Here is a 27,931-nt window from a genome sequence, read left to right on the forward strand (position 1 = left end):
AATGCAATTTACTTCTTAGATACAGTGTTGTTTCTGTTATTTAACTGTAAGGAAATTGTATTTCTGGTAATGACCCTTATAAACAACAGAAACATTGACAAGCACCTTACTTACCAATGGACTATTTCCTTCTGCTGCATGGATGTTCCAAGGCTCTTTAACCAATAAAATGAAACAATCACCACGTGTATTTGTTTACGAGGTACTGTACGTTCCTTGAATAAACTATAGTTCTTGGCATTTAATTTATAGAGCAATTAACGTGAACATGTTGAAGAAATACTACTGTGCCCATTTCTTCCTAACTAACTAACTCTATGGCCTATGGAACCCGGAGGTTCAGTACCGCGTTCACAAAAGCTCTCCACTGACTTCTATCCTTAACTAATTGGATCCAGTTTCTACTTTGTATTCCTATCTCTGCGAGATCCATTTTAATATTATCCTCCCATCTGCGCCTAGGTCTTCCTAATGGTCGTTTCCCTATGGGTCTACCAGTCAAGTCTTTGAAAGCGTTTCTACTTTCTTCCATTCTAGCTACATGACCTGCCCATCTAAGCCTCCTAGACTTAACGACCCTAACAATGTTGGGTAAACCGTATAAACTATGTAGTTCCTCGTTATGAAGCTTCCGCCATTCCCCATTCTCGTTCCTCTTGGGTCCGAATATTCTTCTCAGGATCCTGTTCTCAAATACTTTCAGTCTATGTTCTTCCCTCAGAGTAAGCGACCATGTTTCGCAACCATACAGAACAACAGGCATGATTATCGTTTTATATATTTTAAGCTTCAAATTCCTCGACAGAATTCGCGACGACAAGAGATTTTGAACCGAATAGTAACACGAATTCCTTGCTTTTAGTCGACATTTAATTTCTTCGTGAATATGATTTTCGTCTGTTAATATTGATCCTAAATATTTGAAAGTATCCACTTTATCAAAAGTATTATTTAATATTTTAACGCCTCCACAATTTGCCGTATTACGGTCCCGACGCACTTCCATGTATTTAGTTTTCTCTGCATTTACTTCTAAACCCATGTTCCTAGTGTTCCAATTTTGAAACACTGCGATTCTGGCAAGCCACTTATGGAATTTGATTGAATACGACTTTTATCGTATAAATACGTGCTTCTCATTCCGAAAAACTCAAGCTTTCAAAAATTTTCGAAACTGAACAAATTCGGGCAAGAATGAATTAAGAATATCAGCTAACAAGCCTAAAACAATGATGCTAACTACCATGAAAAAAATCGTTAAATCAGGAGGAAAGTGAATACCAAATGAATAAATTAATCTTCCCACAATTTTTCAGCTAGATCTAGAATTACCAACTATATCTATACATATACACATTATATAAATGAAATCGACGTTGCCATTGTCACCAAGAGAAAACTGCAGAACAGTTTGATTTTTTTTTTCTCTTTCTTTCTTTCTTGCCAATACCTACTTTGAACTGATCCATATGAAAATGTTTCACTACTGGTTCTGTAACACCTGTATAATGTATGTTTGTGATTTTCGTGAAGTCTGTTTTTTATATGTTGCATGTAGTGTACCTGTTTACTGAAAAAAGCAAGTAAATCACAACCTCGAAATGCTTGTGTGTGTACCTGTATTAAACTGGACGTACAGTTGCTGTACATGCTATGTTTTTCACTGTTAAATGTCAAGAACGTACATGCAGTGTACAGGTTGCTAAAACAAGTACGGTACAGTGCATGTCAGAAAGTAATGAACATGTACGTAATCTGTTTAATGCACAGTTTATGTTACAAGAAAGAAAACATAACGGTACATGTGGCATGAGTGCAGGTATCGGTGATGGCTACAGTCATTGGCGTAAAGCTATCTTCAACTTTGGAAGGGGGTAATTTGCGGCTTATATTCTGGGGGGAAAATGCAATGAAATCTTTAAGTTTTACGTTCCACGGTTTTGCCGGTTAGGCTAAAGGAGACGGTGATGATGAGAGATGAGTGAAATGGTGGAATGAAAAAGTGGGAGGAAACGGGAGAGCCCCGAGAAAACCCACAAGCACAGTGTCTGTTCACCACAAAGTCCACACGGCGCGAACTGGGATCGAAACAGGGACCCCCAAGCACCGAAGGTGAACGCTCTACCACGCTCTACCACTGAGCCACCGCGCCCCCATATTCTGGAGGGGAGATGAGACTCATGCAGAAATAATCACACTTTTTCCCAGTGTTGAACCCATGGGTGCCCCGCTGGTATTTCCCCCCGGGATAAAAACTTCTTCCCCCAAAGATACGTAAGAAAATTACAAGTTATTAATATGGTACGACTTTCACCGACATACCCCCAACATATAATTATCCCCCCGCCCGGAGAAAGCTCCTGAATTCGACATTGCTTCTCGCCATATGATACTTTTGAAACGGGTAGTTTCCCTCAGTTCTAACTTTGGAGGAACATCCACCCCTCATCCCCCAGAGATTTGCGCCTGCGGCTACAGTACAGTATGTAGTTTATACACATGCAGAATATCTGTGGCATGTAAGCACACATCTGATTTTGGGCACCTGGTTTTGAAAACCATAAATGAAACTCTTTTAAAAAATATGTTACACTCTTCAAGAAATTAAAGAAAGGTGAAATAACTTTAATAAGTCTACTTAATAAAACTAAAGTAACATTTATAGCGTAAAAATGCATATCGAAAGCACACGACAAGATTTTCGAACATGCACTATACAGTTCATATACATCGATTATCATGTGATGTACAGAGTGTTTCCATTACAAGATCGATTTCTTTCTTCCTCTCTCTCTCTCTCTCTCTGTTTTACACCTGTTAAACACATGTTTGCAACTCTATATATACAATGTGTATGTGGAAAACAGTGTTCCAATTCCAAAGCATTAGAGGCGTCTGTAACACATAGCATGTACAGGTGCCTGTTTTTTCACCTGAGGAGTTTTGATCATGCCACTTTGAATAAAACACGTATCCTGAGGAAAAACAGACTTCAATTTATGCACACACACACACACACACAAAAAAAAAAAAAAAATCTCAGGAGCCCTTAAGTTAGGTAGATTAAAAAGAGTAAATTTCTCATTTGAAATAAGCGGACACGCGCACCAGAGTTTTCAATAAATTCTGTTTCTATGGATGGAGGGTGCCATTTCTATATTTTAACGTTGTTTCTCTCATTAGGAAAAATACGGCTTTTATTATGTCGCTTTTAACGTTGTTTCTCTCATTAGGAAAAATACGGCTTTTATTATGTCGCTTTAATTAAAATGCGTATCAAGGAGAGGAGTTCAAAATCTATGCTAAAACTAGTATCTAATGACTCCTTAAATTAGATAGAAGTAACTTGGTACCTAAATTTCTCATAATATAAGCTCACATGTATCCCAACGTTTTCAAAGATTTGCTTCTAAAGGGGTTTGAGGGACAATTTCTAACATACCTTAATTTTTCATTTAGTATTCATAAAATAAGGAATGTGAGGAAATGTCCGAATCTTTTAAAATTAAATTCTGAACATGGTTAGCACTTGAACTGACTTTGGTTTTTATGATTTCACTTTGACTGAAATGTGGATTCTAAGAGGAAGACGCGGATGCTTTGCAGACTAACGGATGGACTGTCTGAAATGCTCTTTACAACACAACTCTTGAGTTACGCAGAGTTTTTTAAGGAGGGTTCAAATATATCTTTTAAATATTTCCCGTACAACAGTTCTCGTGCGAAGAAAGGTATTTCAGCTATTCAGTAATAAAGAACGTAAATCCAATGTTTACAATAACAATAACTTAAGGTATGTCACATCCATCCATCTGAATTTCAATAACACCACACATACAGTATATTGTTCACATAACATTCTTCAGAAAACTAATCATGCTACCAAAATGTTCTACAAACTTCTATTAAATTAATGGATAATCTTTGCGAAAAAATCTAGGGGATGTTTTCACTTAATTCTCTTCTTAATAATGAATTAAAACAATTTATTGGATACATTAAAATATGAACTGAGCCGACTCCTCTACGGGGAAAGTACAGAGGTGGAGCCCCAACAGAATTTTTGCACTGGCTTTCAGTTTAGTCGAACTTCAGTGATAGACAAATTTGTTGGGATTATTTCATTGTGGGAGGTCAATTAAAAAAAAAAATGGTTTAGAGCGTTTATGGTTTACATTACTGTGCGAAAAAGGAAGTTAAAAAGGGAGGCGCGAGGACGTGCCAGCGAGAGAGAGACAGAAGGCCTCAAATATTTCTAATCTCTGAATACAATTAACTGACTTCGAGGAGGAACAAAGATTTGCAACTCTTTCACTATATTATAAAAAACTGATTTTTCAATAAAACTATATATTTACTGTTTGGTATTTTCGAAGTTTTTCGTCAATTTCTTTTCACGGCAGAAGAGAAAATATTCCGTTCTTGATAACAAGTGTCGGTACGCCGTACTGTTGAGTACCGCCACAAACAAAACACTATATATATATATATATATATATATATATATATATATATATATATGCGAAAACACTACACTACAATGCGAAAACACAGTTACATAATGTGCGTTACGAAAAGGATACAGAACCTTACATTTTTACAGCGCCGAAGGTAAATATACAAATTAACAGTAGTTCAACAATAGTTAATAATGGAATTAGTTCACGCTTCACTCACTAGATGGCTCTCAAAATTGAATTTAGAAATTTTAATACTACTTCTTACTTCGATTGTAAGGTACCAATTGTAAATTTTAGTTGTATCTGAAATTTCTTGCGAAAATATGAATTTACGAACTCGGGGATTGTCTATATTTAAATTACTTGCAGATAATAAATAAATAAATGTCAATCTGCAGAAAGTTCTTTTTTGGGAAGGTTATATGTTTCTCGGCTAAGCTATACTGTTCTAACAAATTGGGTATACGAGAATGGAAATACGGAAACTTCCAGAATAATCGATCTGGGTAACACTATGACTTCCATACACCAAAGGCTTAAGTTGTTTTTGATTTGGGTCGTACAACTTGAATCGAATCCACTTGAAAAGAACATGAATACAAGCAGTATTTAGACGATGTTTTAAATACAAACATTACAATATCGCTTATAATAATACTTACTCGCCAGATTCAGAGACTCTTGGTTGTTCCACGTTTATCTTCTTCGGCCTACCTGGTCTAATTTTTAATGGGCTAGATGGTGGTTTATCCCGCTGATTACCGGACATAAAATGAGTAAATATCTCTGTTTGTTGCAAAAGGTAATCAAACCTTTTGCTACGATCAGTTTCCTGTAAAAAGAAATATCAAATAATAATAATAATAATAATATGCACAAGAGAATATTAAAAAGATTAAAATGAATATTCATATGCATACATATATGTGTGTGTGAAATTAAAGAAAAACAGATTATTATGTTTATTATCCAAAATGAACAACGCATGGAAGGAGGGGTAATTTTAACACTTCTATTCTACACCGATGTTATATGATTTATGGACCTACAGTTTAATGTGAAATTCGAACTACATTAGCTCCCAACGAGTATTGACTCCCGCTCATAACGCTACCCATTTAGCCACAAAAGTGCTCAACTCTTGGAAGAGTTTAACTAAGAACGGATACACGAACGTCAATACAGAATAACCCGAGACACAATGATGCAATGTGCCCGAAGTTCAAGTCTACATGGTGATCAGGCCACCAGTTAATATGGATATATCTTTCAAGTGTCCGCGCCAAAGGACACGAAGCCAAAAGATGATTACTATCCACCTCTAATATCCACCGCCATCACAAATTATTCGTACGTCAGCTGGCTTCAGCGTTCGCTGCGGCTACAAGGCAGACTGTTTCAAGATCTAATGAGTCTACAGGGCTTCAGAAAGATCTCTCTTTGCAGGATCTGCAACCTATCATTGACCACAGCGCAGTGCAAAGATGACGCTACCTGAAGTAAAAATGAAATCTTTGAGTATTATGTCCCACGTTTATGCCGTGTGAGCTAAAGGAGGCTGTGGTGATGAGAAATGAATGAAATGGTGGAATGAAGAAAGAGGGAGAAAACGGGAGAACCCCGATAAAACCCATGCACACGGCGTCTGTCCACCCCACAGCCCACTGGCGCGAGCTGGGATCAAACCAGGGATCCCTTGACCAGAGGTGAACGCTCTACCGCTGAGCCACCGCAACCCCTCTACCCAAAGTAGTTTCGTTAACATTGTGACTGGATATAGGTTCAATGGTTGTACATTCTGTTTAGATATGAGGCTGAAACCTACAGGTCAATTCCCAAGGCACTTATTTGGCACGAGCTGCACTATAGGAACTGAAATTAAAAAAAAAACTAAGCATAATTCCGTAAGCGTACAACTAAGTGTAAGCGAAAGAACTTTTGCTGATAGTGATGTTATTTAATTATTAATTCTGATTTGTCAGGAAGGGGCAAATGGCTAACTATGAATATACTGTTAATTTTCCGGGTTTTTAGTCTAGAAATACGGGAGCCCTTACCACATTTGTAATGTATTTTTCATTGTATAGTAGAAGCCATGAGATGTGATTAAAATAGTTGTGCATATAATGTAAATAAGCAACAAACGATGCGGGATGCTATTGAAAATTTCAGCATTAATAAATATTTAGATATTTTTCAGTAAATAAATCGAATTTAATAATTATTTCTTCTTAAGAATAGGAATTATTCCTTTACAGTGGAAAATCTTTTCCAATTGTTAATCTTCGTTTCAAGACAACCAACTATTCTTTTAATATGGCCAATCATTGATTTACTATTTCTGGCCTTAATTTATTCAATATTGTACTTTTTCCTGTCACATTTCATAGTTCAAAAGAGACAGCGAAATTATATTTGACCGAAAGAAATTATTATCTGTATGTTAACTACCAGAACTGATGTCGCACTCTGTAACTGCTAATGGCAGAAAATAGTTTGTAATGTGAGATTTGGAAAAAGCATCTGATACCCTGGTTCCTATTGTCATGGATTATTATTATTAGAGCAACCCACATTACGCTTTATTTATTGTTTGTTTATATTTTATTGTTAATTTCAATGATTGTTTTACATTAACCGTATATAATACATTAAATATTGTAAATATCTTGCTTGATCTATTTATTAATGTTTTATGCAACCAGTTTCTTTCATATTAATGAACTTTCTACTAAATGCACTGTTGAGATATGCTTTACTCAAGTCAGTTTTTTTTATCACTTGTGTGCGCCTTAGAGGTGCATATATATATAAAAAGGGAAAGTAAAAGATGGCACCAAAAAGTGCAGAAAGTGCTGAAGTTCAAGAGGGACACATAACAATATAGTATGAAGTTCTTGTGTACTATTCATTGTTGGCGAAAAGTTTTTTCTTCTTTTCTTTTTTCTTTTCTCCACATCAAAGGATTACAACGAAATAAAAATAAGCTTTTCATTGTTGCATTGTTACATTCTCAATGATTTTGCGTTGTAAATATTGGTTTTAAAAAAAATATTAATACAGTATGATAAACTTGCAGTTAAACAGAATTTTTCAAGAATTGTGATATATATTTTAAATGATGCTTTATGCTTTATTTCCTAAAATTATGCTTTTAAAATTAGTTTATTCTGGACCCTTAGACAACCACAACCATGCTCAAGGTACCAACCATATGTGTGAATTGCTGTTTTGCTTTTGGGTTGCCCTAATTATTATATAGAACAAAGAGCGAACGTTAAGTTTTACTGTAAGTTAGAGAAATCGGCAACAAAACAAAGACTTATGAAATAACCATAAATGTTCACCATGAAATTGCTCTATCCAGTGATCATGTGTCTGGATGGTACGCTGAATTCCGTAATTACACTAAGAGTTTCTGAGATCCCAGAAGTGGACGACTATCAACCAGTCGTTCAGAGGAAAATGTAGAAGTGTTCGCGACCTGCTACAATCAGACCATCGTATGATCATCTACATGATGGAGGATATGCTGGAGAGCACAAACTTTAGACTACAGAGTGCTATACAGAGTTAATTACACAAGTCCAAGGAGTACGATCCATCACTGTTCGATCAGATCGTCACACGCAACGAAGGCTCATGTTATTAATATGAAGTTCATGATAATAAGAATCTATGAGGAGCGATGTTGAAAGGGCCCCATATGCCTCCTTTACCAAAACGTTTTCTTTTTTTTCTATCAGTAGCAATTACAGAGTACAAGCTTCAGAATAAACTTTACTGTCAAACCTTGTTTAAGCATACATTCAACGAGCGCAGAGTGTATTCTCGTGGATTATAGTCGATGAACCGAACATTACAAGAAAGAAAAACCAACACTGAGGTTTGAAAGAAAGGAATTTTTTTCCATCTCATTTTGCATAGTAAACTTCGAATATATTCAAGGACCAATCTCTAGCACACTGAAGGCACATGAAACAGGAAAATGACATAAGTATTTTTCCAAAAGCATCAGTATAAATAGTCAATATAGTCAAGACAATGGAAGGTAAGTAGTATACATTTCTTAGTATAATCAGATAGATGAACAGCTACTGCTCATTTAAGTTCTTATTTCTGCATAAACTTAAATGTTGAGTTTTAAAATTTTATTATTTTACACAAAATGTTCATTACAGTTGAGGCATTTGCACGTAATATCTTAATAAGCAGGATCTTGCAAATACGAAATATAAGATTCCAGTTAAATAATGTAGATTGATACAGATACGGCAAAAATATAATGTTAAAAAAACAATAAAAAACTAAGGTGGAGTTTAAATACAATGGAAATTTTATGTATGATTTATCAGCTTTACATGCTCTAGATTTTAGTCTTTCTTTTTAATTGTTAAGTATCTTAAAACTATTTTTTTTAACCACTTATAAACCTATTAGTAACTGCTTCACTCTCAGAAAAGAACTTCATTCCACATATTATTATGAATTTTGAAGTATTACTTACCAATTTTGCTTCAAAATCTTCAACTTTAGCTCTAACTCCTTCAGCGGGTGGTTCAGGTGGTGGTGTACTCTGTGAACGAAGGAACAAAACATTTAGATTGCCTTTCATGATAGCAATGTTGGAAATCTAAAGATCGTTACAGCTGCGAGATTACATTCACTGATTCTAGAAACTTACAATTCATTTTTAATTTGAAAACTATCAAAATATTTTTAAGAGCTATTATCTACGAAAAAAGATTTTTTTTTTTTAACATATATATAGGAGAATGGGGTTGGCTGATATTGAGCAGTTTGGTGTATTGTTTATATCCAATGTTGAGTTAGTCTTTATTACCTGAATGCCTGAAATATTCGATACTTTCAAGTATACATAATGAGGAAAGTTTGCAGGACACGAAGACTGTTGAGTTCGTCTTTGTTACTTGGAACGCGTTATACGATCTGTAAAATTCAACATTTTCAGCCACTTTTTTAAATGTGCCTCAGCAATTCGTATTTAATTAGGATTTATCTGTGCTCTCTAAGAGCAAGTAATATCGAAGAATTTAGTTGCTTCAATAGCACAATCAGGAAAACGATACTTTTGGGCTATTTACAAATTGCATAAATAACTATTTAACTGACTACCCCACAACATGGTATAAGAAACTTCTCATCAAAATTCCGCAACAAATAGCTTACTCAAAAGCTGATCGGAAGATTTTATTCATACTTAGAACATAAATGTCTCATTAACAATTCTACAATACAGCATGCCATTTTCCTTGGATTTACAGGTGTTTATTCTTACTTTCGAGGCATAATAGCAGTGAGGGTTTGTGGTCGTGAAATAAATAATATTTATACGTTTAATTACTTGTATCTACCTCATAAGTAGTTTTGGCACTCAGTTCGTTCCTATATGTATAAAAGTCACACTGTTTAACGTATCGAGACCAAATTTTAATAAGATATTGTTACAATAAGGTTCTCCACGGAAAGGTTCACTTTAAGCCTCGGTTTCATGGAAATTTACGTACAGTTTCAAGATAGGCTGCCTTCAGCCTCAAACTAACTTACATTGCTATAAGGATACATGAATCATCAGCTTTCTTTCCGAAATAATAGATCATGTAATCCTTACAGAAGCTTAAGTTACTTTCGGGCACACTAAGGACGAGTGCAGAGTGTCTGAAACTACAAATTTTCTGTGAAACTGAGACTTCAAGGGAGTTTGTCTTTAGTTATTAAATATGCTTCCTATTGTATTACTAAGCAATTTCACCGAGGAAGTTACTTCGAATCTTCCACCCACACCGAATATAAGGATAGTTTACTAGAGAATAAAAATCAGAAACAAGTGATTTTCTCGAAAATGATTCTAATGATTTTCTTGATATGGCAAAAAAAAAAAAAAAAATCGTTATTAAACATAGAATATGGATAATCAATTTCTTTCTGAACAACTCAGGAGAGTCATGAATTGCTTGACACGAACTTTCCTGAAAACTATTATAATTTTGCCCATATATTAGTAACAAGGTCTTGATTTAATTTTAAAAAATGAGATCGGGAAAGTTTAGTACAGTGAGCCACACTTATCACTACAATAATTTTTATGTTTAGGAAAATTAGGTATTTTATTAGAAATTGAGTACTCGTAGTTGTAAACTCAACGCACAACTTCCCGTTTTCATAGACAAGGATAGATCAGATAGTTTATATAATTACTGAAAGATCACAAACACATTCAATAATTTGAAACTTATCTACCATTCCTTTGAAGTACTTTTAAGCATTCTACTGATTATGTGTTTCTTGGATCTTTGACCAACAATAATAATCTATAAAATTTGCATTAACACAAAAGCTTCAGCAAAGGAATGTTTGTTTATATAATAAAACTATCATACCGCTTTGCTTTCCGACTCGTCATCCATGCCAGTCTTCCCTTTCGATGAATCCGTGTCTGAGGTAGAAGAATTCTGTAAAAAGCAAATAGCTCATGAAGTATTTGATGCTCAAACGCGGCAGAAATATCACTACTCATGTACACCTAGATAGATTTCTATACCTACAGAACTAATATGGTAATAAATTTTTGTAGCATCGTTATGTATTTTATTTTGAGGTAGTCCTGGAACTTGTACTGTGTATAGATTCCTTCCTTTCACGTATGGACTAAAACTTTTTATTTGTTTTATCTCCCTTCAGTAAACCTTTCAAACTCTGCAACCATCTACAATGTGACTGTATTTCGATATGCAACCTATACAATATATGGACCTTCTTTTTGATTACTTGACTACATGTATTATTATGATCAAAAGTGTGAGAATAAAATTTAAATATACAGTTCATAGCGTACATCACGGAGATCCTTGATGTAACTAAGGAGTAAAATTGCTTGGGTTAAATTGTTGCCATGTCCTGACGAAAATAATTCTGATGTGTTCCTGATTTAGATTAGAGACGATTATATCTTTTCGATACGTTAAGTTTTAATAATAGTTTATTAACACAATATCTAATAAGCCTACATTATTTTAGCTTACCTCCCCTTAAAAAAAAATGCTAACCATGATAAAACCATTACGGTATTGCTCAAATCGGAATGACTGTTAGGTACGTAGCCCACAGAACTCGAGTGAAAAACCTTTCAGTCCCACGTTCCACGAATACGTCGTATACGCTAAAAGGGGACGGTGATAAAAATGGGCGAAATGGTGGAACCAAGGGAGTGGGAGGAAACAGAAGACTCTCGAGAAAACACACGCGCACACAGCTTGTTTCGCCACTACAAAGCTCATCTGGAGCGAACTGGGAACGAATCAGAAGTGAACGCTCTACCACAGAGAAGGCCCCGACAACACCACCTTCAGTTCCCTGAAACTTTTAATTCTTTGCTGGTATGTGGGAGATATAAACTCAAGTTAGCCCATCCTGTTTTAGTGTTCTGGCTACAGGCTTCCAGTCAACACTCGAGATTAATTTCTTACGTCCTTGCGCAACAACAAGGTTTTTAAGGACAGGAACTACTATTTCTATGGGATCCGAACCACGACGAAGCTCGAATCCCGTTTTTAGCAGGTACGCACACCATCATGAAAGATTAACTCTCACTTGTATAGACCGTTCCCTTCCAAGAGAGCTGGACTACAGGACCACGTCAGCAATCACGGCCATACAGAAAGCGCGCACGCACGCATGCACACACAGACACACATAAAGAGTAAGATATTATTGGGTGCATCAACGGCGCGCTCTTTTTGCACTCATGCAAAAATAGAGCTTAATCATAAAAACATATCAAAGACAAAATCAATAATGAAACTAGGAATAAGTTAATTAAAATACAAGAAAAAAACATCCACACACGAGCTAAAATTAGATTGCATGCAAAATCTGAAGCTCTTCTAAAAATAGCGGTAATCTAGCGAGAAAACGAGTGTCGTCACCAAGAAGCAAGTGCAGATCTTCTGGATCTCGTTGTCGATGCCGAGCCAGGGCGGGGCAATCGACAAGATGATGAATTGATAAAAGGTTCCCACAAAAAACACATTCTGGAACTGCACCTCTATGTAAAAGATATGCATGCGTCAAATGATTGTGTCCAATACGCAGTCGACTTAAAGACAAGACTGTCGGCAACTAGAGGTCCAGACTCCTAAGTGTGGTTTAATGGCATGCAATTTGTTGGCATGTGCGCGATCCCATTCCGACTGCCATTGTTGGAGAAGACGAGATGTGAACACCGAGTAAAAATCAGTGCAAGGGAGGGGCGTCACGAGTTCGACACCATGAAGAGCTGCATCTTTTGCCACAGAATCCGCTTGCTCATTACCAGGAATGCCAACATGGCTAGGAATCCAACAAAAGTGGACAACTGAGCCGGCACCAAGTAGGGAATGTCATTTTAACTAAATACGTTGAACTAGATGAAACCTAGTGTAAACACTACTAAAGCTGGTATGAGCACTCTTGGAAGTCAGACAGGATCAGAATACGGACAAATTTATGGGACACAGCATAATCTAAGGTTTCAAGAATAGTAAGCAGCTCAGAACTGAAGATGGATGCAAACGAAGGGAGTCGGTAACCATAGCGGGTAGGGCCAAAGACAAACGCACGGCAAACATAGTCTTCTTGTTTCGAGCCATCTGTATAAAATTGTGAGAAGTTAGCATAGTTATGGGCAAGTCTTTACTTTGACTCCAACTGTGACTTTAATCGGTTCTTATAGGTTCAGTCACTTCCTGCAAGTGCTTGTGCGTGAGTCACTTGTTGGAACTGTTCGTGCCTTTGGTGTGACGTCTTAGTTCATATTTTTCCCACTAGGTGTTTGTGTAGTCATATGGTAGTTTGTTAGTGTGATGTCACGTTCTGTGTGCATGTATGTGTGTACTGCTGTTTGTGGCATGCGGGAAGCGCGTAATTGAATTGGTTGAATTGAGTTAGAGAAAACCTATCATGGTTGTGGTCTAAAGCTGAAGATATTTTCGACGTATGGTAAAAGTGGACGTTTATTGGTTTTTCTTGTTTGTAATAATAGCAAGTGTGCTCGGTTTAATAAAACGACGTGTGTGCGGAAAGGAACATTTTTCAGTAATGTTGAGTATTGTGCATGTGTTCTTGGTATCTTATTTTTTCGTGTGTGGAATCAGCAGTTATGAGTTCATTATTCATGAGTGTTGTTGTATGGCGAAATGGTGAGTGTTTTCTTTTTTTAATTCATATTATTTTTATTCTTGATTTGTTTTTGCATTTGAGTATTAGGCAAAGTATTTGGTTTGCTGCTGCTTGTCCTATTGTCTTGTTGAGATGTATTTTTTTTTCTTTGTCATGCACTGATTTATGATTAGAGACAAGTGTTTTTTTTTTAATTTTTTCCTTCTTATCTTAGCTTTATAGTAGTGGTGTGACTATTTATTATTATTTTGGATGTTTTTATGGTACTTGAGCGGGGTTTGGGGGGCGGTAGCCCCCCATTTAGATCTCAAAATTCATAGTCACCGCTTCACCTGAATTGATGTTTAGTAACATTGTGGCCCTTGTACTTATAGTATAATTCTTAACTTCGTATAGTAACATTGTGGCCCTTGTACTTATAGTATAATTCTTAACATCGTATAGTAACATTGTGGCCCTTGTACTTATAGTATAATTCTTAACATCGTACATTACTTTCACTGTGTTAGTAATTGTAATCGATTCATGTGATCCGGTTGAAGTCACAGTTGGAGTCAAAGTAAAAATTTGCCTAGTTATGTAACAGAGAGCGAAACTCTTGCTGATATTGGTAATCAGTCGTGGTAGACTTACTAAAATACACCAAGTGAAATTATATACGAGGACAATGAAGAGCCAGGGCGGAACGGGAAGAAAACCTAACAAATAAATATCCAGCAAAGCATGAGCTAATTCATCTAGAAGTTCTAATGTACGAATCTCAAAAGGTCGGCTGACACGAGGTCGTGCCGCATAGCGACGATAGCGATCTTCGCTTCAAGAACGAAAGAAGAGTAAGGAGTAAGTGCTTTAAGACGTGCAAAATAAGGGAGGATCCAACAACTCCTGCGATCATGGAGAGAAGGTTTATGTGAGTCAACATACAGGTAGGAATAGGACTAGTACGGAAAGCTGCAATATACATGTGAATAGCAAGATGATGGACTGTATCCAGCTGACGAAGAACAGATGGTCGAGCGGAGGAATAAACCATGCAACCATAATCCATTTTAGAACGGATCAGGGTAGTGTTTAAGTAATTCATCTTAGGGTAATAACTATATACAACACAGTGAAAGAGTTAAAGGAAAAAGGTAGAAATAATCACAGAAGTCAGCAGAGGAAAAAATAAAAAAGCACAAACTTACTAGTTACTAAGCGCACAGCGTTTCACAGTGTTATATACAGAAGATTATAGATATCAACTACGTATGAACATGTTTTTCGTGAGGCTGCAGTGCCTGTGATTGAGCGTTCATCTCGACTGTAGGGGTCAAAGTGTACACTCCTAATCATATATTCCATAAGGAAGCCATGATGAACTGAATTCGTATGTTAATGCAGTCTGAAATCCATGATCCCTAACGATAAAGCTATCTCATAAAGGAAATCAGTGTTAAATATTACTTTTAAGGCTTCAAACTAAGAGAAGAAGAGTTACCTAATGATAATAGCTGTTTGTAAGAATCAGTATATGAGTGAAACTACGGACGCAGCTGTTTGGAACCCGTAGTTTCTCTTTGCCCTGAGTCAATTGGATACAATTCGTTCATTTCAATGGCCAAATAGAACAGGTCTTTGTTATATTATTGTTTTCTCAGTATAGGTATGTCCGGACGCTGTCCATGAAGCTAAAGCACTATAAAAGTAAATCCGCACCCAGGAAAGCAACTCCTCCCGTAAGAAATAATTCATACGATACTAGGAGTGCATTTCTCCATAAATCATGAATTAATGTGCAGTTGTGAAAACTGAGACTGCACGCGTAGGTTTCCTCGGAATTCTCCCCCACTTTCATCATTCCAGAATTATTATCAATCTCATCATCACAAATTAGAAAAAAAAATGAAAAATAGTTGACTGTAGGAAATGTAATTCTCATTTTGCAAAGTATGTTAGAACTCCTTGTTCATTTCGTTGTCCCTTTTCAACATCAAGACTGTTTAAAATCTATAGCTAAACATGAAATACATCACACGGATACTCTCAAAATCCTTATTTGGCCCTGGGGCCGGTACTGTGATTTATAATAAGTCGTTGTAAAAGATCTCGTTTATGTATACCCATCATCGCTGACGTGTCTGCTTCTTACGGATACACCTCTTCGCTACCGTTCTCCCCCCTGCTGCGCTTTTGCCCTGACGCGGTTAGCAAAGTTGACGCGTTTCATGCACTGTAGTTTTGTGCTATACGTTCACACTCTACTTATACTAACTACAAACAACAAATCGTAATCACTACTTGAGCCGGAGTGACTACTAAGTGATTTGGGGAAGAAACTAACTACCCAAGCACACAATAACTCTCCCTATTAGTTTAGTGACTAGCGCGCGCTCCTTTGGGGTACGGGATCTCGGGCTTTCTGTTTAGCGTACCTTTCACCAGTGTGGCTATATGAGACGTGAAACTACAGCTTAACAAGGTATCCGAAACACATGAGCTCTCGCAAGGAACAGAACTCGTCTCCCACGCTAAAGGCGCGTATGCTAACCGCATAGGAACTCGAGTCGGATATAGTATACATGAAGCTGCATCAGTTCCCAAAGGAGCAGGACGCTCATACTTTTAGGGATTATTCATTGAGTATGTACGAACTTACAAAGGGGGTAACAAAGCGACTTTTATTTACTTATCAACTGATACGAAAATAAAAAAGAACGTACCTGTACTTTGTATCTGTATGAGTAGTGCCCTTGTAATTTATCTATGACTTTGTATGTGGCGGGGGGGGGGAATTTAACGCATATCGCATGTCTCGTGCACATGGATACTTCTTACTATTGCACTACGTAGGAAATTTATGGTATTTCATGTAAAGTGGTAATAGAACACAGAAGAAACGCAGATCAGGGGGTTCTCATGTATACTATTACCCTCGAGTCTCGGGTTCGATTCCTAGTAGTATTGAAATTGAACCCATACGGAAGTTCGAACACTTCTTTATACTGTAGGTTCACGTCTCATACAGCCTCGCTGCTGACAATGAACACTCAATTTTAAGAAACCAAACATCATAAAAATGTTTTTGAAAAATCAAACCTAGGTTTCTCTCCCATCAGACAGAAACGTTAACTACTTAATCATGATGGGGACTTACAATGGATTATTTAAAAATGGCAACAACCACTGTACGCTTGTTATTGGGTTATCTAAGTTTAGTAGGCACAAACATGACATATTCTGAACTGTCATTGTTAGCATATGACCACGATAGCTCCTGCAAAACTGTAATAAAAGTACAATAAAATTCATACTGATACATTATCTTAGTTTTATTAGAACAATCCTCTACTACTGGCACGAAGAAAAGCTCAATTTGCACTTACAAGCTAATAAACAACCTATATGAAGCAAATTGATTTTAAAAAATCCACGAAAGGAAACCGGTATGCATGTCTCTACGATACAATTTACACAATATTTTCTTGAAATTACTTCAGAATAATATACTTACGGAATTTTCTCCTGTATCTCCATCAGGAGCATCCATTGTAACAGGTTCATCAACTTCAGACATAATCAAAAGTTTTCAGTTTCCTCTTTCTCACAAAGAATTTAATTCACCTCCTTTTTGCTAGCTACTCTAGTCAATGTGACCAGAATGGCGGGTAGTCAGTTCCTTTTTCCATAGACTAAGAACTTGTTAGAGGGAGTTCAGAAGCAGAGCGTCGTATGGTAAGCGTTTTAATATGGACGCCAGATCAGAAATAACAATTTTTTCCTTCAAAGTCCCATTTAAATGGTAATATACGTGCGTACTTATAATATCCGTAGCATATCATAAGAAAATATATTTCAAAATTAATAATTTAAACAATTAAATGTTTATGAAAATATAGATCATGGCCGATTATAAACTAAGCAAGTGTTGCTGACTTACAATGCAACTTTACTGAATATACCACGATAGCGACAGCAGCTGTTGATAAAACAAAAGCCGGTGTTGTTTTGTTTTGTTTATCATCGGGAAGACTGACAGGAGAAAGGGGAGCATCTTACAGGTGTTTAAGAGTAATAACTTTTACTAATAATATAAAATAATTCACTTAAAATATTAAGTGAGTATCTTATATGTATTAAAGACATTTATAAACAATATCCATTTTTCTAATTTGACAAAAAGCACCATTAAGTCAAGTTTTCTGCTAGTCAATTTTAGTTGCGCATGGTTTTGCAGAACTTAATAGAAGAATGATTATTTCTCAATAAAGTAGACGTACCGAAGAAGGTACCTCAGAAAACGTCAAAATGAAATAATATGAAGACGTGTCTTTGGCAAATCTTTAGTTTAGGCAAGGCAGTGACAGGAACTGATTGCATTAAGTACAAGGGCAATATTGTAGTAAATTAAAGAACCCTTATTACTGCCTTTTTAAGGTCGTACATAGTCTATGAATAATCCCTAGCAACAGAAAGGAACCAATGAGACCTGTGATTAATACTAACAGTGACGGGATATCACTGCCTTGCCCAAAGTAAAGAGTTACCCGTGTCTTTAAATCAATTCTAACTAATGGTAGGTTCGTGCTCAGTGCCCTTGCTTCCCAATCGGCAGGCTTCAGGTTCTAGCCCCATGGCAGACGTCCTGATTGATTTGTCCTGTACCATTGGTTGATTGCTAGGATAGTACTTTTAAAGGGTAACTGCCGCAGACAAGTCCTGACCTATTTCGTTTAGTACTGTTCGTCGTTCAGTACTAAAGGAAATGTTCAGTGCATAATATTACGTATAAATATTTCAGATTGGAGTGTCTAAACTAAACTTGTACTGTTAGTACTCATAGGTATTGTCATTTTTGATGGTTCAAGGCCAATATAATGTATCAGAAAGATTGCTAAACAAGCAATTTTTCACTTTCATCTATAAAACATTAAAGTGTGCAGATTGAAAAAATCCTAGCTACAATATTATGGCTGATTATAGTTTTTAAAAAATCTCGGTGCTGTCCCAATTTAGGTAAATATAGATGTGTAAAATTTACAGAAGATATGTGCTATTTTATTTAAGAAGACCAATGTATAGGTAGTTAAAATATATCGGGAACTTATCTCACACGTGTATTATAAGGTAGAAATGCGAAATGTACTCTTCAGCACGTAATATTCCTTAACCAAGACATGATAAAGTGTTGTGTAAAGGCAGAGTACAAAGTGATCATGCGTAATCAGAGAAGTGTCACAATGCTGTGTTATGTAAGGCATGTGCTTTTATGCCATATGAAGTATTTTTCAACTATCCTCGTTTATGTGCATACCCATTGATGCTGAACGCCTGCATGACGGATGCACTACCACGCACTACCGTATGGGCTCTTCTATTGCGCTGCTGCCCTTACTCGATTACATAGCATTCATACTTTTTAGTTGATGTCTAGCACAGGTTTGTTCGCGTTTTTAGGTTAGTTCATGGGCATTTATTCCGAAGTTGGTCGTCCGCTTAGTTTTGGCTAAAAGCGTAATAATTGGTTCCTTTCTGTACCATTATTTAATTCACATAGTATTGCCGAGTAAGAGTTAGCGAGTGAAGATGGGTTAGAGCCCCGCAAAGGGCACGTTGTTTTGTGTCTTTATAACAGCTAAATGGGAAGGGGGAAATGTGTTCTAGAACCTTGCTTCCATGTTGGTTATTTCATTTACCGTTACATTGAAATGTAAATCTTTCTCCACGTTTCTTTATAGTTATTTGATTACCACATTTTCTACAATTTACTTTTTAGATTTATTAAGCCATGACTTTTACTTTTAATCGACTTTCCTGAATATCAATTTATTGTTACACAAACTGTAAGAACTTTACCTCATATCCAGAGCTGCGTGTCTATACCTGCAGTCATGATTACAAGACAAATGCTCATTACATTCCTACACTTCTGCCATGCTGTAACCTTGCGCCAAGTAGTTCCCTCCGCTTGCCAAATAGTTTCATGTTTAGAACCACTTATATAAGAAAATAAATACAACTTTCGCCCTCCTTATACATTATCAAGAACTCAAAAAAGCAGGTAATTCATTTCTTCCCGGTAACTTTTCAAAATTTTGCTAGAAACGGACGATCAATTTTGAAATTTTACCCCAGTTCATGTTTTATGGCATATATATTTATACACATGACGGTTAAGCGCTTCGAAAATGCAGGTCAAATGTTGCGCAGAAAGAAACTTTTTATTAACTTTCAATTTCGATACAATACATTTCCCTAGTTCATCCTGAAACATTTTCACTGGAATACATGACGTTTCACACACTACATCATACAAGTTAAATTAAGGATAGCCATCACTAGTTAAAGATTTGCTTTCATTACAGGACAACTTTCTGTGCTATCAAATTACCGTTATTCGAAAAATGATCCAAGTTTGGTAAATAAAATGATTTTTTTTTCGTTTAACGCCCCATGGTTATGCCCTTTAGACTAAAGGTGATGGATGATTAATGAAAATGAAAGATTGTGAAATTATTTTTTATGACTTTCCACCGGGAATCGAACTCGAGATCATGTGCGCCAAAGGCACTCGCGCTAGCTACTAGACTAATGGATAGGGCCATTCGAAGTTTCGTATCATGATTCTCTACTCGATACCGTACTAAGACATTTTCACACATGTTGGCTAAATTAGATCCATTTTGGTTGGTTTAACGTTGCGTAGCTTCTGTCTTACTTTGTACTTGTGACATATTTTTCCCCCTAAATTGAGTTCTACTACTAACGATATTCGAGAACTTGAGTTGTATTTTGCTTTTACAACAGATATACTGTAACTTTTTCAAGGTATCTCCGACACTTCCCTTCTTTAATAAGTGATAAATCTATATTGTATGTGTATAATTACGTTTCTCTTCATAATATAAGTTCAGGCCTGGCATAAATGAATTTGGTAATATATTAATTTAATTTATGTTATTTATGCACATAATTTAGTATTAAGGTTTTTATTTTATATGTTTAATGTAATATATTGTATATCCATTAGATATTCTCAGTATTAACTATATATTTTCCCTTTAAGCTCACTTTTAGAATCAGCTTATAACATTCTTTTTTAAGAATTTAGACCTGTTTACAAGCTAGGAAAATTAGTTTTCTTTTCTTTGTTTAGCGTTCCCTTGTCCATTTTTTTGGTTTTTAGCTTTGCTGAAGCTCTTTGTAATTTTTCGAGCGTTACTGTGCAAAAAAATTTTTGTAACTATTTCTTTTAAAGCAAATTCGAGAGTATAAAAAGAGAGCCTTCGGAAGTTTCGTTGTCTGTTGGAGGAGACTGAGGCAATAAGTTGGTCGCCTCTAAGGGTGGGGAACAGGCCAGTTTCTTGTAACCAATGACTTAAGAGAAGTCTGATTCAAGAATTCTCCCATAGAATTCTCATGGAATGCCTTTGGATATACAGGTCCGAAGCATGTTCAGTGTCCAGTAGAGATGAGTAAGCTCTAGCAGTAAGCCAGGCATTATCCCTGGATAGAATGGTAGGAAATAAAGAAATAATTTAGCATTACAGATCATACGTCTATGCAAAAGGCTAATATATCCTTTTTTAAGTTTAGAAAGGCAATTAGTTGTCTGCTTCTAGGGTCAACCAGGAACTGAGAGAACTCGGATTGTATCTAGTTCCTAGTGAAGAAATATCTTTGAATCCAGTTGCGATTGGGTTCCATTCCTATATATACGCCGTCAGCATGAGTAGATGCTTATTTAGAGTTTCCGCGCTGCAACTTCCATCTAGGCGAGTTCGAGAGTGCTGACTTTACGTATATCCACAGGATTCCCAAAAACTATAGGATCAAGTGGGGTAATTGTAAAACAGGGACAAAGTGTGGCTATTGTAAAACTCCCCCGTTTCTTCAAAACTCTGTGAATTTGAAGTCTGAAAAAAATATGGTTAGACAGTAAATTTATTTCCATACGTATCTGTTGCATATATTTAAAAAATCTAAAGTTTTACAATTTTTGAGAGAAAAAATATAATCTGAAAGCATTCATTTTTCAACGAAAGAAGTTTTATTTTTTCTTACAAAATTTTGTTATATCTCGTATATCAAATGCCTAACTAACTAACTAAATATATATTCTTGTAGATAATATTTTAGGCTTTACAGACATATAATTTATGTGTGAAATGAAGCATGGTGAAGGGGCAGCATGGGTTAAAATTTAAGAGGCTATTATGAAACACTGTGTGGGGTTATTATGAAACGTGATAACATTTAAATATATGAAGAACTGCATGCTAACTATGATGTTTCAGTGCCACTATAATGTTTTCTAGTAGAAACAAGTTTGATATCCCCAAATATGGACGGTACCTTCTTGAACGAGCCAAAAACACCGGTACAAATAGTCAGTCAGGAACAACGGATCATTCTACTGAGATTCCATTTCAAGTGCTGACACACCTTCAACATCTACGGCTGACAGTGTACTATCCTCTCTGGAGGCCGCCACTTCCACGACATCTTCAGAAATATCATTTGAACCACTTTTGCTGAACATAAAAAATCTGTGACTTCAAAGCGTACCAGGCGTAGGTTAGATGTAGCAGCGAAGGTAGTTACTTCAGAAGAATGAATTGATGCCAAAAAATCAGACAAGCAGAGAAAAAGTCCAGTGCGAAAAAAGCATCCTAGAATAAGCAATCGAAGGATCGTAGCTTTTCAAGCAGCGACGAAGAACGTCTTGCTGAAATTCTGACGATGGTAGTTTGGGTGACCCACAACCTGAGGATTTTTTCGAAATGGTGGACCCTAAAAAGAGTGTGTTAGACTAGGAAATTTTGTTCTCGCAAATTTTGAAGGAGGTTGCCGAAATAATATTATGTAGTGACAGTATTAAGAGTCTTACCTCATGATGTACTTGAAGTTACGTTCCTTAAATCAGATGTAAACAAGGAAACATTTAAACTTATCGAAACTGACATTTCATTCATTAAAGAAACGGATATCATTGGGATTTTTCCTACTCCAGCAGTGGTAACATCCGATAATAGATATAACTACCAACCAAATCAAACCACTTGGCGTAGCGGCCCGTTTGTGAGCCTAAGCCTGCTCCAGCACAAACACACACACACATACATTATATACCTTAGGTCGAATTGAGAACCACTTCCTTTTCTGAAGACGGCTGAAGAAAAGGGTATGACATCGGGCTGTAGAACTTCCTTGATGTAGTCATCATTGATGAGATTGTCCTTAATGCTTAGTAGCCGCGATATCGTCTTGTATCCAGTGGTGCTCTGATTGTTTAATAACGCATGGTAGAAGATTGCGCTCATTATAGCGTGAAACATGTATGGTTCATCACTGTAGGATATGTTGAAACTATCATCTACCTATCATCTACGGCGCTTACACGATCATTCTAACATGGAACGTTTGTGCTTCCGGGTCAGTAAAAGCCAACTAAAAGATACATTGGAAGTCTAGCATTCAGTAGATGCCACCGAGCCGTTTACCCAGACAAGTCTATACATATTATCATACTGCAGCGTCAAGTTAACACTGTAGATGTCGCTGTGCGGTACGTTAGGTCATGCAGATAAGTTATCTGTCATCTCATGGTTGGTCGCATTGCGGGGTCCAATGCTCCATCATTGCTGCTGCATACGATTCACTTCCGTCCATTGCTTCCACATGCGTGTCACTGTCGTAGGACCACATTTTCTGCGCGGACCTATTTCGCCGTTCTAGAAGCTATCTTCCAGAAGATCGACCGTACTGCACCGTTCGAACGCAGTCCTCTATTTATATTTCGCTTTTAGTCGTTGGCAAGCCTTAGTGACGCTTGCCTTCATGTTTCCTGTTTGTCTATAGACCCCCACTACCCACTGTGTAAACTAGCTACTCGTGGTACTAGTTCGTACACCAAACCGAGGTGGCTGTTAGTCCCAGACATGCACCATTGTCCTGAAGCTGTAAACGCTTGTACGTCATGTCCTGTCGTACAAAATATCTCTGAACTTCATTCAGTTCCGACATTCCTGGGATGTTGCATTTACATAAGCAGCAGTGAATATTAAGTATTTCTACACAATTACAAATAAATAATGATTTCCATGACAAAAGGTGTATTCTGTAACCAGAAACCATTGTATTTTGTAACATAGTTGAGCCTACAATTTATTCTGACAGTTCAGTTTATTGTGTTTAGTCTATTATTGCTTGGCTGTTTATTTAACAAGTATCTGTTTAATCAATTTCAGGAGTTTTGGAAGTCCGGTGTAAAATTAAAAGACATTAAAATGGTAAGCATACTTTTGTAACTAATAATATATTTTTAAGTTACTGTGTGTTCTGTTTTCGACATTGATTAGTGTTATCCTAAGTTACATTTGCAAACACCCAAATGAAAAGTCAGGAGCTTCGAGTTTGGTGAGACTGATATGGTAGCATAATGTGATTGTTTACGTATGAAGTGCATGATAACAATTTTGGCAACGAATGGGACACGTAAACTTTATGATGAACGAATACAGTATTATTCCTACTTTATTAATTTCTAAGTAATTTAATTTATTACAAGATGTTGACAAGATAATCTTTTACATCGCTCCACTGCAGAGAAAAAAAAAGCATATGAAAGATAGGGGTGAAAGCAAAATGGAGAGAGGGGTTTACCCGGCTCATTCAATTGGTACCACGCTCATGATCACCTGTATCTTCCCCGGGTTCCCGCCACAGAGGCTGGGTAAACTGCTGAGCCGTATTGGAACGGAGGTAGAAGAAATTATTTCGGCCCTCTTTGGAAGATAGACTTCTTAGCAATTACGTCATCACGGCTTTTTTTTTAAAGCATATATAATGAGTTATGTATTTTATAGCTTTTTAAAATTTCTCTTTAATGTTGTTTCTACTCGATTGATTATATAGGAGGCGCAGTGGCTCAGTGGTAGAGCGGTCACCTCCGGTGCTTGGGATCCCTGGTTCAATCCCAGCTCGTGCCGTGTGGACTTTGTGGTAGACAAACACCGTGCTCGTGAGTTTTCTAGGTGTTCTCCCGTTTCCTCCCACTTCCTTCATTCCACCATTTCTTTCATTTCTCATCATCATCGTCTCCTTTAGCCTAACCGGCAAAACTGTGGGACGTAAAACTAAAGATTTCATTTCATTCCATTTCGATTGATTATATATGCAGTTATAACTATTCACTTAGTATACAAACACTGTGGCACATATGTACAAAATTTCGAATCTTCTACCAGTTTGTACATTTTGTTCTAAATGTGTAGTATAAGATTTTAGTAAAGTTCGCGTGATGGTTTTAGGACATGCATTTATTTAAAAATTCAGCTTTCATGCATTTCTGGAAAATGATGAATTATATCATAAGAATATAATTATTTCCCTCGTTTTCAGTGTTTTAAATTTTTTCCTCAGGATTATTTTTAAAATAAAAACAAACTTTGTATTTCCGTTATTTTTTCGATGCGATAACTATCCTAATGAATGGATATCATTATCTATATTAGCTAAGACGTTAACAATGAAAGAACAAAATGTTCACCAAAAATCATGTCCGGCATTTTTGAGAATGAATAGTGGGAAAGAATTCTATAAACTAGACATGCAAGGAGAGCAAGTCTTTCGTCTATTTCAAGGTTAAAAAGAATGTACGTGAAAATGTGAGTATTGTTAGTTGATGTTGAGTTGAGATCATAGTTAGCGATATATTTGATATTTTCTACTTTAGTGTAGAGCTCCTTCGTGGCTAAGCGGTTAGCTTACTCACCTTTGGCGTGGGAGACCGGGTTCAATTCCCGGCGGGAGCTCATGTGGTTCGGGTTCCACGTTAATCAGTAGGTCCATCTCATATAGCCTCACTGCTGAAAGGGACGTTAAACTCAAAATGATCTCTATTTTAATGCGTTTTTGTACTTAAAATTAGCGTCGACTCCCAGCGTTAACTTAAATTTTATCAATACAATAGGTAAATTATAAAGGCGAACACATTATACTTCTTACTATAATTGCAGTGTTTGTACTCATGTTAATATTTATAGGCAATAAAACCTGTATATGAGGTTCCTATGCCATTAGACATCGGTAAGGTAAAAGCCGAAGAGGAAAATGTTATTTTTGTGTATAGAACTATGGAACAAATAGAGCCATTCCTTACGTTTGTTTTCTTTATCATGTTACGTTGTTTCAGTAAATTCGAGTTCAGGTAAGCATTTAAGTTATGGGCATATGATTAAGGTAAGTGGAATCCCCATCCATGAATTATTTGTTCGAAAGACTTAAGGACAAGAGGCCACGCGTTGTGTGACCTTAAAGTTCATTAATCCTTCAAATGGTTATTGGAGTAAACATTTACAGTTATATTTTTTTCTGTTAACGAAGTATAATAGTATTTTTTTCTTTCTTTTTCTTTTTTCTTTTCTTTTCTTTCTTTTTCTTTTTTCTTTTTTTTTTTTTTGAAAACAAAATTTACAATTACGTGAACCTACAAGTCGACCGAAATATTTCTTAACAACCTCATGTCGATGATGGGACAAGGAGTCATCGAAACGTGTGCGATTAAATTAAGAAAATAGGTATTTAGTACTTCGTTATAATAGTTAAAAAAAAAGCAAGATTAGATATGGTTCTATAGTATATTATGTGGTTCGTTTATTTCAACAAGGTTACATGAATATGGTATATATAAAAAAGGAAAAGCAAGAGAACAAAGAAATTGTAAAAATAAATAAATAAACAAAAATAATAAAGCTCATGGAAAAGATAATCGTAGAATCATGGAATTGTGATTATTTAACTGATAGATAAAACTACAATACTTTGATCTGATATACTTATTTGAGATTGTAAAATCATTTAATGTAATCGTATTATTATTATCAGTATTAACATTAAACCGTTATTTTGTACTGTGTGATTTTTTTTTTTATTTATTTATTCTTATTTTTTAGACTAGCTCTTTCAGAAAGAGCAATATTACAGGGGCGAGGAAAAAGTCTGGTGGCCCAAAATTTGAACTCACGGAAGAACAGAAAAACGACATTAAAGAAGCCTTTGAACTATTTGACACTGAAGGCACCGGCAAGATTGAAACCAAAGAACTAAAGGTAATTGTGAGTTTATTAATTAATTTTCAGTAAGTAAATTTAATACTAACTAGCGTTGATTACCCGCTTCGCTGGGTTGAAATAAAGCTGCATCGGAAGTGTCAATATTCGTCTCAGCGATCCCGAAAATTATAGATTCGAAAGTAATATCGGTAATTTTCGATCATTTATATATATAGTGAAACCTCCCTTAACAGACACCTCCATAATACGGACAGATTTTTTTGTCGCGGCAAAAATATATGTTCTCCTACGGAACGAAACCTTCCCTTTTACGGACACTCTTAGATACGGATGCTGACAGTCCTTTCCTCCCCCCCCCCCCCCCCCCCAAGAAAAAAAAAGTTTCAATAACCTCTTCATAACAGACAGGAATCATTCTCGGTTCTGGTATATATTACAGTAGACAGAAAAGTCTTTTCCCCACAAATGTATCTATCATGAGTCTAGACCTGGTGAACCATCAAACAGAACAGCTTCAAGCTAAACTTGAAATTATTCTTTTTTTCTACCCGCAATAACACTCATGCAGGGTCAGCCGTATGGCGAATAATTCTATGCGAAAGATCTTCCCTTCCCTTGTAAATTTAGTGATTTTTCCTCTGGGCCTTGCATCTTTCCTGACAATATCATAGATAACAAAACAAACATTGTTTGTTTTATAGTAACATTTTCAACGAGCAATGTTTCCTGTCTTACTCTTTTGTAAAAGCTTTATTTTTCTGTCACTTATGATACTGGAACAAGTCTGGGTTGGAGTTTCCTTGGCTTCTAGTTGCACTTTCTCTAAGAGGATACGTATTCTTTGTGATTGGGGCTGGATCAATAAATATATGCACTCCCAATAACTTTCCTTTTCATCCAGTCCACCAACGAAGATACCGCGCCAGTACACAAACACACTCACACGCATATATATATATATATATATATTTCTTCCGCAACCGAACTGAGGATTCTCAGAAGACTTTGCTAATGAGTTTTATTACCCTTGTAGAAGAAAAAGCATGCATTTTTCGCTAAACAAGAATTTAGCCGGTTGCAGTATACGAATATATTAACACATCTCCCCAGCAATAATATTATTTAACAGAAATGAATTTCTCCTTCATCCCTGTCAATAATTCAAATACGTACTAAACAGAGTATTTTCATATTGAATTATACGTATTTACGCTCATACATTATGTATTTACTGTGTAC

At 36.2% G+C, this 27,931-nt stretch overlaps 2 protein-coding genes across 6 annotated transcripts in view; one reads left to right on the forward strand and one right to left on the reverse strand.

Annotated features, from left to right (window-relative positions):
- Positions 1–17,507, reverse strand: part of Iswi (nucleosome-remodeling ATPase imitation SWI) — a 65,108-nt gene extending 47,601 nt beyond the window's left edge. The window contains exons 1-4 of the mRNA XM_081751743.1: positions 17,131–17,507; positions 10,862–10,933; positions 8,968–9,036; positions 5,123–5,292 (exon numbers count right to left, since the gene is read on the reverse strand). Coding sequence (XP_081607869.1) covers positions 5,123–5,292; positions 8,968–9,036; positions 10,862–10,933; positions 17,131–17,193 — 374 coding nt within the window. The 5' untranslated portion in view covers positions 17,194–17,507. The remainder of the gene's footprint in view (positions 1–5,122; positions 5,293–8,967; positions 9,037–10,861; positions 10,934–17,130) is intronic.
- Positions 17,352–27,931, forward strand: part of LOC145680760 (uncharacterized) — a 29,140-nt gene continuing 18,560 nt past the window's right edge. Inside the window, exons 1-3 of one of the 5 annotated variants that reach the window (XM_081751744.1) lie at positions 17,352–17,418; positions 23,867–23,908; positions 26,573–26,728. In XM_081751744.1, coding sequence (XP_081607870.1) covers positions 17,416–17,418; positions 23,867–23,908; positions 26,573–26,728 — 201 coding nt within the window. In that variant the 5' untranslated portion in view covers positions 17,352–17,415. Of the gene's footprint in view, positions 17,419–17,571; positions 17,735–18,384; positions 18,633–23,866; positions 23,909–26,572; positions 26,729–27,931 lie in introns of those variants that run through there. The other 4 variants (XM_081751745.1, XM_081751746.1, XM_081751747.1 and 1 more) reach the window with 4 other exon arrangements.

This window comes from Thermobia domestica, chromosome 3 (genome assembly GCF_964235325.1).
Source record: "Thermobia domestica chromosome 3, izTheDome1.hap1.1, whole genome shotgun sequence".
Lineage (NCBI taxonomy): Eukaryota > Metazoa > Arthropoda > Insecta > Zygentoma > Lepismatidae > Thermobia > Thermobia domestica.